A 12,289-nucleotide genomic window follows, 5' to 3' on the forward strand; every position below is an offset into this window, starting at 1 on the left:
GAGTACACAACACAAGCGGTCCGTCATCAGGTGGGAAAGCATTGTAGCCCAACCACGAGAAGGGGAGTTCAAGAGTCGAGGAGGAGAATGACGAGCCACGGAACGGAAGAAGGAAGGGGAGAGGCGAAGAGAGAAGAGGAGGAGGAGGGACGGGGAATTGGAGGAGGAGGAACGGAGGGACGGGAGTGGAGGGTGCAGCGGAGATGAGCAGAAGGAGGAAAAGGATGATGTGGCTGCATCAGGGCTTCAGGACTCTGCTGCTGCTGCACGTAGTGGCGTCTGTTTTCACGGTGGGCGGGGAAAGGGGAGGGGCTTAAAAGTGGCGGGGGTGGGCCACACACCGAGGTCACGTGGTTTACGGGAGGTTGCGTTAGATCGAGAGAGAGAGGGAGGCACACTATGAGACGTCTCCTTTACCAGCGGCAAAATATAGTAGTAGGTTTTTACCCTTTCAACTGGTACAAAACTGACACCTTTATACAAGGCATCATGTTTGCAATAACCACAACACAAGCAGTCAAATTGCAAACAAAAAGAAACAACTCTGATAATGATAATGATATGCACTGTCCTTGAAGTTGATTGGTCCACACCCGAGACAGCTTTTCTTAGAGCCCAGTCTCCATTGGTGTTGGACCAGATGACGCCAAAAGGCTTACAACTCAAAAACAGCGCACTATCAGAAAGAGCAGAAACCTATCACTATATTTTACCACTGGTAAAGGAGGTCTCATTGTGTCCACATGTTTTGTTGAAGCACCCTGTATAGATTCTAGATTTGAAGTTTTCGTGACTGCAAGGATTCATATTCTTAGGTTTTTCGGTAAAGTCACGTAGGTAAAAAAAAAAACCTGAAGACGGAAGCTTGTGTTGCCTCCGAAACGTCGTGATTTTTATTTTATTTTTATTAATTTTGATTTTTTACCTACGTGACTTTACCGAAAAACCTAAGAATATGAACCCTGTATAGAAATACACACATATCACATGCAGAGGCTGTAGGTGGGGAGGGGGTTATCTTTGTTTTCGTACCGGGACTTCAGCTCATTCAGAGTCTTGAGCAGCGCCTCCCTCCGCTCTTTGCATTTCTTCCCGAGCGATTTCTCCGACGCGAGTGCTTCCGACAGGAATTGCTCCAACTCTTGCCGGAGAGACACGTGACACCACCATCCATCATCAACACTCTCCGCATGTTCATCGATAAATACATTTTAAAAATAAGCATAACCAGTAAAAACAAAGTTTTTCACTATAAATCCTTTATATGCGTGGCGGCTAGAGTCCTCTCGTCCTCTGGCTTGAGATGGCTGCCACCTATGGGTCAGATGATTGTCTGCCAGTATTAAGCAATTGGTAATTAAATATTTAATTTGTTTTCCCTAAAAAGTGTAAAATTTTTGAAACAAAAATTTCACGAACATTAATTGTCTCGCACAACGAGTCTGTGTGCAAAATGTCAGCTCGATTGGATCACGGGAAGTGGGTTAAAAAACGACCGAAAGATTTGCACGGTCGTAAGCAAGCAAGCAAGCGAACTTAATATAAAGGATTTAATAAATATATTGAACATCCACGCCGCCCCCACCTGCAACACCAACACCACGACATTCGCCACGAAGTGACGGTGACGTCCCCACGGCGTCTGTGCCAGGCTAGGTGCACTTTGAGGCTACCACGTGAAGTGTCGAAGGCCTCGCTGACAGGAGGTCACGGGCAGACCCAGCAGGTGCCACGGGTTGGCCGAATGAGATGACCGGTAGATGCACCACCAGCTGTACCCCCTACTGTGCCAGGCTAGGTGCAGGAGGAGGTCACGGGACAGACCCTGCAGGTGCCATGGGTTGGCCGACTGAGATGACCGGTAGATGCACCACCAGCTGTACCCCCTACTGTGCCAGGCTAGGTGCACCGCCTGTGCCCCCTACTGTGTCAACTTGCTGTGCTTTAGCCACCCGGCGCTCCGCTCACACACACTCACACACACACACACTTACACATACACACACTTACACACACATACGTACAGACACAAACACACACTTACAGACACACACACACTTACACACACACACACTTACACATACACACACTTACACACACATACGTACAGACACAAATACATACTTACAGATACACACACACACTAACACACACACTTACAGACACACACACTTACACACACACACTTACACACACACACTTACACACACACACTTACACACACACACGCTTGCACACACACTTACAGACACACACACTTACTCACACACTTACACACACACGCTTACACACACTTACACACACACACTTACACACGCACTTACACACACACGCTTACACACAGACTTACAGACACACACACGCTTACACACACACACTGACAGACACACACTGATACACACACACTTACAGACACACACACTTACACACACACTTACACACACACGCTTACACACACACTTACACACACACACACTTACACACACACTACACACACACACTTACACACACACTTACACTGACACACACTTACACACACACTTACACACACGCTTACACACACACACTTACACACACACGCTTACACACACACGCTTACACACACACGCTTACACACACACACTTACACACACACACTTACACACACACTTACACACACACACTTACACACACACACTTACACACACACGCTTACACACACACTTACACACACACACTTACACACACACACTTACACACACACACTTACACGCACACACTTACACACACACACTTACACACACACACTTACACACACACACTTACACGCACACACTTACACACACACACTTACACACACACACTTACACACACACACTGACACACACACACTTACAATGATTGAGTCCATTCATTTCCTATTGCAAGGCGACTGAAAGTCACGTGGCTCGTTTGCTTAAAGCAGCGATGACCTTGATCTGCCCAACCGAGACAATTAGCCGCGTTAATGATCAACTCGTCATGATGGACGCGACGCGATCAAGAACGCCCTCATTGCCTCCGTCCCCCGCATCAATTCACGGCAATACGCAGCATACGCCGGACGTTCAGTCCAACGTTGGCATGGGACGTTGGATTAACGTTGGCAAAGAACGTTGGCCCAACGTTGGCATGGGACGTTGGCATGGAACGTTCGTAACAACGTTGGCATGGAACGTTGGATAAACGTTGGTATGGGACGTTGGCCCAACGTTGGCATGGGACGTTGGCATGGAACGTTGAACAAACGTTGGCGAACGTTGGCGTGGGACGTTCGTCCAACGTTGGCATGGAACGTTGGATAAACTTTGGAATGGGACGTTGGCATGGAACGTTGAACAAACGTTGGCGAAACGTTGGCGTGGGGCGTTCGTCCAAAGTTGGCATGGAACGTTCGTCCAACGTTGGCATGAAACGTTGAACAAACGTTGGAATGGGGCGTTGGATAAACGTTGGAATGGGACGTTGGATAAACGTTGGCATGGGACGTTCGTAACAACGTTGGCATGGAACGTTCGTAACAACGTTGGCATCGAACATTGGATAAACGTTGCAATGGAACGTTGAACAAACGTTGGAGCATCGTTGGCATGGAACGTCGGTCCAACGTTATGCTAACGTCGTGATGGAACGTTGATTCGACGTTGGCGCGACGTTCGCATGTTCTCTGGGTATGTGTTAGCCCCTTGGTAGAGGGAGACATCTGTGATTCGGCTCCGATTTGACTTTGCCCACGTCACCGATTGTTTCTCGATGTGGTCGTCCCACCTGATGGCGGACGCTTGTGTTGTGCCCGAAACGTCGTGATTTTATTTGTTTTATCTTCTACCCACGTGACTTTACCGAAAGAACCAAAGAGTATGGATCCCTGCAGTCACGAAAACACTTCAAATCTAGACTGATTTGGCTGTTGGGGTCAAGGTGGGTTCAAAGTCAAAGCGGATATTTGCTCACACGCCGTGGTGGCTAAGAGATGTTAACTACCTCGCCTGGTCTACAGGAGGTCGTGGGTTCGATCCCGACCCTGACGCCTGCTGCTGTATATTTGGAGTTTGCGTGTCTTTCTCTCTCATCATCACGGTGGCTAGGAGATGTTAACTACCTCGCCTGGTATACAGGAGGTCGTGGGTTCGAGCCTGACCCTGACGCCTGTTGCTGTATATTTGGAGTTTGCGTGTCTCTCTCTCTCATCATCACGGTGGCTAGGAGATGTTAACTACCTCGCCTGGTATACAGGAGGTCGTGGGTTCGATCCCGACCCTGACGCCTGCTGCTGTATATTTGGAGTTTGCGTGTCTCTCTCTCATCATCATCACGGTGGCTAGGAGATGTTAACTACCTCGCCTGGTATACAGGAGGTCGTGGGTTCGATCCCGACCCTGACGCCAGCTGCTGTATATTTAGAGTTTGCGGTGTCTCTCTCTCCTCGTGGTCGCGTGGAATTTTCCCCAGGTCCTCCGGGTTTTCCCCTCCACGTTTAGAATCAACGTCACGCGTGTTAGAGTGTTTGACTGCTATACATTTTCACGTGACGATGATGATGATGATAAACCAACTTCGTTGAGCTGTCTATCATCAGTGATCACCAGCTCGCTTCTGACATAGAGCTTACATATCAGCTCAGTGGGCCAGGGGAGACAAAGGCGGCCGTGCGTGGTTCTGGAACCCACCCCCCTCGTGGGTGCTCGCTAACAAGTTGCAGCACTTGCCCCAAGAGTCCGTTAAAGGCTATACGGGGGACCTTTGCCTTTGTATAATGGAACGCAGTTTAGCGCCCATCGCGATGAACCGGGCAAGTTTCTAATTTCCACCCACCGTGTGTGTTTTAACCCCTTATCGAACCTGTGCCGGAACTCCCCTAGGTCGACTCAGCCTCAAATCGAGTGCATTACCTTATACGGTGCGTAAAAATCTCAGCAATGGGGGGGGGGGGGGGGGGAGAGACCAAGGCGGCCCTACGTGTTTAACGACACATTTATATTACATGGTCTAACCCCCAATTCCCCCCAAAAAAGACCTATATTACTTGCCCCAACAGTTTGTGAAGGCTATACGGGGACCCTTTCTCTTTGTATATCTGTACCTGCAAATCACTTATTCTGGTTATTAACCATCGCTGTGTTTTTTCATGTTTACATGGCCGGAAACCGCATTAGGACGTTAAAAGAAATACCTAAGCAGTCACTGGTGTTCCGCACACAAAGATAAAAAAAACAAAGATCCCCCATATAGCCTTGACAGACTGTAGGGGCAAGTGCTGTTAGCGAGCACCTATGAAGGCCGGAACGGCACACAAGGGGGTGGGTGGCCAGCACCACGCCCGACCGCCTTTGTCTCCCTAGCGGCGATGTTTACACACCGCACCAGGTACTCATTTGAGGCTGAGTCGACCTAGGGGAGGCCCAGGACCGGTTCAGATAATCGTCACTGGTGTTGGCCGTGAGCAGGGAATCGAACTCGGGTTGCCGGGTTCATAGCGCAGCGTAGCGCTAACTGCTGCACCACCGCTCCCCATAATTTCGCACACACATTTTTCGATTTAAAGCTTTCGTGACTGCAGGGATTCATCTTCTTGGTTCTTTCGGTAAAGTCACGTAGAAGGGAAATAATAAAATAATAAAAATAAAACATAACAACGTCGTGAGAATTATTTTATTATGTTTCATTTGTATTATTTTATTACTTCCCTTCTACGTGACTTTACCGAAAGAACCAAGAAGATGAATCCGCACACACACACACAGACAAACATATAACACGCACACACAGTTCCGATGATAATAATAACAATGATGATGATCACAACATTAGACGGTCCGCACATTTGCAAGATGCCAACTGGAGTCGAATGAACCTGCGACCCCCATAGGCCACTAACGGGGGTGGTAGGGTGGACATTCCACATTATCATGACGGGTGCCCAATAGAATAGAAACCACTCATGTTGTCGACTGCAATTGAATGATGATGATGACGATGATGACGATGGTGGCAGCGCGTCGTGCATGGAACAAGCGAGTGGATTAAAGGCTGAGTCGACATAGGGGGAGTTCCTGCACGGGTTCAGAAAGTTTTAGTTTTTTTTCCACTGATGTTAACCCGTCGTTGGAAAGTGGTAAGCGGGCGCTAACCACTTTCCGTAATACAAAGGTCACCCGTATAGCCTTCAACAGACTCGTGGGGCAAGTGCTGTGCTTGTAAGCGAACACATCTGAAGGTGTTCGCACAAGGGGGTGGGTGGCCAGCACCACGCCCGGTCAACTTTGTCTTCCCAGCGGCGATGTCTACACACCGTACTAAGTATTTATTTGAGGCTGAGTCGACCTAGGAGATGCCCAGGACTGGTTCGCAGATAATCGTTACTGGTGTTGGCCGTGAGCGGGAATCGAACCCGGGTTCGCCAGGTTCATAGCGCAGGGCGCTAACCGCTACCCCACCGCTCCTAACACACCCACACACACTCACACACAGACACACACTCTCACACATCCACAGACACACATACACCCACACACACTCACACACAGACACACACACAGACACACACACTCTCACACATCCGCAGACACACATACAGACACACACACTCTCACACACGCACAGACACACACACATACACACACATCCACACACACTCTCACACAGTCTCACACTCACAGACCCCCACACATACTCACACACACCCACACACACTCACACACTCTCACACTTGTACACACACTCACACACACCCACACACACTCTCACATTTACACACACACTCTCACACTCACACACACTCTCACACACACCCACACACACTCACACACACCCACACACACTCTCACATTTACACACACACTCTCACACACAATCACACACACACATTATCACACACCCACACACACTCTCACACACCAACACACCCACACACACTCTCACACACTCACTCACACCCACACACCCACACACACTCTCACATTTACACACACACTATCACACACAATCACACACACACATTATCACACACCCACACACACTCTCACACACACACCCACACACACTCACACACCCACACACACTCTCACACACCCACACACATTCTCACACACCCACACACTCTCACACTTGTATACACACCCACACACACTCACACACACCCACACACACTCTCACACTTGTACGCACACCCACACACACTCTCACACACACTCACACACACCCACACACACTCTCACACACACACAATCTCGCACACTTACACCCACTCTCACACTTACACACACACTTACACCCACTTTCACACTTACACCCACTCTCACACTCACACCCACACCTACTCTCACACACACACACAATCTCGCACACCCACACCCACTCTCACACTTACACACACACTTACACCGACTATCACACTCACACCCCCACCTACTCTCACACACACACACATACAATCTCGCACACCCACACAGACTCTCACACACCCACACAGACTCTCACACACCCACACAGACTCTCACACACACACAATCTCGCACACCCACACCCACAGCACTCGCTCGCGCTCACTCCATGTTACCTTCCAACAGATTCTTCACGTCGTCAGGAATAGACGACATCGCTCCCGACTTGCCCGTACAGAGTAGCAGTGGAGAGAGACAGAGAGAGAAGGAGGAGGAGAGAGAGAGGGAAGCTGCAACGACTTAATCTCTTCCCACTCGAACGGCTCGAGAGGGGGCCACGGGGAGGAAGAGGGAGGGAGACGTTTGACCCCTCTCTCTATTTCTCTACACAGGGGAAGGAAGTGACGGTGCAAGGCTTGCGTTGACTTCTTGCTTCTTGGCGGCGCTGTCGTGAAGTTGAAGTGGGATGCGGTGTTTTTGTTTTTCGTGTCTTGGCTTTTTGCGCTTCGCTGAGAGACGTTGCACAAAACGTCGCCACGCTCGCTTAGAGCAGCGGCGGTAGGACACGGGTCGTGAATGGGCAGCCCCTACACACCCATCACCCCTGCAGAAAGGGGGCCGTTGCCCGAAACGTCAACCTTCATATATTTGTGTTTTATTTTTTTTCAAACGAAAAAAAAAGTTAAAAGCAAAAAGCGCTTTCCGGATTTCGACGTGAACGGGACTGCCGTGGGCTGGTGCCGTGACGCGAGCGAGTGGCAGCACCGTCCGCGTGAAGGTCAGGGGTCATTGTGGCACGCGAACGAGTGGCCTCTGTGGAGGAGGCTCGTGAAGGACGCTGCTACTGGGCAGTTGGAGGCAGTGGCCCTCCAACAACAACAACGGAGGGCGGAGGAGCGACGCTCACAACAACGAGCGGAGCGCCGGGTGGCTAAAGCACAGCAAGTTGGCACAGTAGGGGGCACAGGTGGAGCATCAGCCAGTCATCTCGGTCATCTCAGTCAGTCGACCTGTAGCACCTGCTGGGTGGGGAGGGGCTGGGTGGGGAGGGTGGGGAGGGCTGGGTGGGGAGGGTGGGGCTGGGTGGGGGGTGGGGAGGGTGGGGCTGGGTGGGGCTGGGGGGTGGGAGGGGTGGGGCTGGGTGGGAAGATGCTGGTCACCCCGTGGTGCCCTTATAAAACTCAACGTTTAACCTACTCACGCCGGCTTGTGCCCGCCCTCACAGTCGGGCATATTTGCGGAATACACCACGCCGCCGTTGACCCTGCAGGCCATTGACCGAGCAATCCAACGTTCCTACCAGCTCCCTCCGCAGGAATGTGTTAACTACCCTCGCCTGGTATACAGGAGGTCGTGGGTTCCATCCCAACCCTGACGCCTGCTGCTGCTGTATATTTGTAGTTTGCGGTGTCTCTCTCTCTCTCCCCGTGGTCGCGTGGATTTTTCACTGGATCCTCCGGTTTTCCCCTCCACATTGAGATACATACGCTTTAAGGAGTATACATATATATCTGCTATAAATATCCACGTGATCATGATGATGATGATGAGCCGCTTCGCTGATCGTTTGTGATGGTCCAGGGTCGCTTCTAAACAAAGAGCTCCACAGCTCACCTGCCAAAAAAAAAATTAGTTTAAAGTTTAGTTTTAGTTTAGACCGCGTGTTCCTCTGTGCTGTTTCTCAATGCAGACGGTCCCCGCTTTTACGACGTCCCGGTGGAAACTCCGTCGTAAATCGGACCGCAGTTTCCGTCAGAAAACAGTGGAACACATCACTTGTCGATCGCGTGGTTTTTTTTGTTCACCTTTTGTGGGGCATATCTTACAGTGTTCACGCTTCAGAAACAGGAATATACAAAAAACAAAGAGGCACGTGAGATGAAACACTGCCCATAGGCTCAACACTGCCGATAGACTCAGCACTGCCCATAGACTCAAAACTGCCCATAGACTCAACACTGCCCATAGACTCAACACTGCCCATAGACTCAACACTGCATCATAGACTCAAAACTGCCCATAGACTCAACACTGCCCATAGACTCAACACTGCATCATAGACTCAAAACTGCCCATAGACTCAACACTGCACCATAGACTCAACACTGCATCATAGACTCAACACTGCCCATAGACTCAGCACTGCCCATAGATTCAACACTGCCCATAGACACAACACTGCCCATAGATTCAACACTGCCCATAGACTCAACAGCGCCCATAGACTCACCACCACCTCGTCACCACAGACTCAACACTGCCCCATAGACTCATCACCGCCCATAGACTCAACACAGACCACAGACTCAACACTGCCCATAGACTCAGCACTGCCCATAGACTCAACACTGCCCATAGACTCAGCACTGCCCATAGACTCAACACTGCCCATAGACTCAACACTGCCCATAGACTCAGCACTGCCCATAGACTCAACACTGCCCATAGACTCATCACCGCCCACAGACTCAGCACTGCCCATAGACTCAACACTGCCCATAGACTAGACACTGCTCATAGACTCAACACTGCCCATAGGCTCAACACTGCCCATAGACTCAACACTGCCCCATAGACTCAACACAACACTGCACATAGACTCAACACTGCCCATAGACTCAACACTGCCCATAGACTCAACACTGCCCATAGACTCAACACTGCCCATAGACTCAGCACTGCCCATAGACTCAACACTGCCCACAGACTCAACACTGCTCATAGACTCATCACCGCCCACAGACTCAGCACTGCACCATAGACTCAACACTGCCCACAGACTCAGCACTGCACCATAGACTCAACACTGCCCACAGACTCAACACTGCCCATAGACTCAACACCGCCCATAGACTCAACACTGCCCCATAGACTCAACACTGCCCATAGACTCAACACTGCCCATAGACTCAACACTTCCCATAGACTCAACACTGCCCATAGAATAAACACTGCCCATAGGCTCAACACTGCCCATAGACTCAACACCGCCCATAAACTCAACACTGCCCCATAGACTCAACACTGCATCATAGACTCAACACTGCCCATAGACTCAACACTGCCCATAGACTCAACACTGCCCATAGACTCAACACTGCCCATAGACTCAACACTGCCCATAGACTCAACACTGCCCACAGACTCAACACTGCCCCATAGACTCAACACTGCCCACAGACTCAACACTGCCCATAGACTCAACACTGCCCATAGACTCAACACTGCCCATAGACTCAACACTGCCCATAGACTCATACTGCCCATAGACTCAGCACTGCCCATAGACTAACACTGCCCACAGACTCAACACTGCCCATAGACTCAACGCTGCCCATAGACTCACACTGCCCATAGACTAACACTGCCCATAGACTCACACTGCCCATAGACTCAGCACTGCCCATAGACTAACACTGCCCACAGACTCAACACTGCCCATAGACTCAGCACTGCACCATAGACTATGCACTGTCCATAGACTCAACACTGCCCACAGACTCAACACTGCCCATAGACTCAACACTGCCCATAGACTCAACACTGCCCATAGACTCAGCACTGCCCATAGACTCACACTGCCCATAGACTCAACACTGCTCATAGACTCAACACTGCCCATAGACTCAACACTGCCCAGAGACTCAGCACTGCTCATAGACTCAACACTACCCATAGACTCAACACTGTCCATAGACTCAGCACTGCCCATAGACTCAACACTAACCATAGACTCAACACTGCCCATAGACTCAACACTGCCCATAGACTCAACACTGCCCATAGACTCAACACTGCTCATAGACTCAACACTGCCCATAGACTCAACACTACCCATAGACTCAACACTGCCCATAGACTCAACACTGCCCATAGACTCAACACTACCCATAGACTCAACACTGCTCATAGACTCAACACTACCCATAGACTCAACACTGCCCATAGACTCAACACTGCCCATAGACTCAACACTGCTCATAGACTCAACACTGCCCATAGACTCAACACTACCCATAGACTCAACACTGCCCATAGACTCAACACTACCCATAGACTCAACACTGCCCATAGACTCAACACTGCTCATAGACTCAACACTGCCCATAGACTCAACACTACCCATAGACTCAACACTGCTCATAGACTCAACACTGCTCATAGACTCAACACTGCCCATAGACTCAACACTACCCATAGACTCAACACTGCTCATAGACTCAACACTGCTCATAGACTCAACACTGCCCATAGACTCAACACTACCCATAGACTCAACACTGCTCATAGACTCAACACTGCCCATAGACTCAACACTGCCCATAGACTCAACACTGCCCATAGACTCAACACTACCCATAGACTCAACACTGCACCATAGACTCAACACTACCCATAGACTCAACACTACCCATAGACTCAACACTGCACCATAGACTCAACACTGCCCATAGACTCAACACTACCCATAGACTCAACACTGCCCATAGACTCAACACTGCCCAGAGACTCAGCACTGCTCATAGACTCAACACTACCCATAGACTCAACACTGTCCATAGACTCAGCACTGCCCATAGACTCAACACTACCCATAGACTCAACACTGCCCATAGACTCAACACTGCGCACAGACTCAACACTGCCCATAGACTCAACACTGCCCACAGACTCAACACTGCCCATAGACTCAACACTGCTCATAGACTCAGCACTGCCCATAGACTCAACACTGCCCATAGACTCAACACTGCTCATAGACTCAACACTGCCCATAGACTCAACACTGCCCAACCTCCCTACGTTCTCTCTCTTAAATCCTCGCCTCCTCCTCCACTCCCCTCGCCCCTCCACTCCTTCCCTCCCCTCCCCTCCCTAGCCCTCCCCTA

The 12,289-nt window shown here is 50.2% G+C and overlaps 1 protein-coding gene across 2 annotated transcripts in view; it reads right to left on the bottom strand.

Moving 5' to 3' along the window:
* The window catches only part of LOC133358370 (src kinase-associated phosphoprotein 2-like), a 34,007-nt gene extending 26,262 nt beyond the window's left edge, over nucleotides 1-7,745 (bottom strand). For both annotated transcript variants that reach the window (XM_061576675.1, XM_061576674.1), the window contains exons 1-2: nucleotides 7,577-7,745; nucleotides 1,033-1,141 (exon numbers count right to left, since the gene is read on the bottom strand). In XM_061576675.1, coding sequence (XP_061432659.1) covers nucleotides 1,033-1,141; nucleotides 7,577-7,616 — 149 coding nt within the window. In that variant the 5' untranslated portion in view covers nucleotides 7,617-7,745. The remainder of the gene's footprint in view (nucleotides 1-1,032; nucleotides 1,142-7,576) is intronic.
* Nucleotides 7,746-12,289: the final 4,544 nt, after the last annotated feature.

Source organism: Lethenteron reissneri, chromosome 61, assembly GCF_015708825.2.
Source record: "Lethenteron reissneri isolate LAM-NWPU_2019-01 chromosome 61, ASM1570882v1, whole genome shotgun sequence".
Lineage (NCBI taxonomy): Eukaryota > Metazoa > Chordata > Hyperoartia > Petromyzontiformes > Petromyzontidae > Lethenteron > Lethenteron reissneri.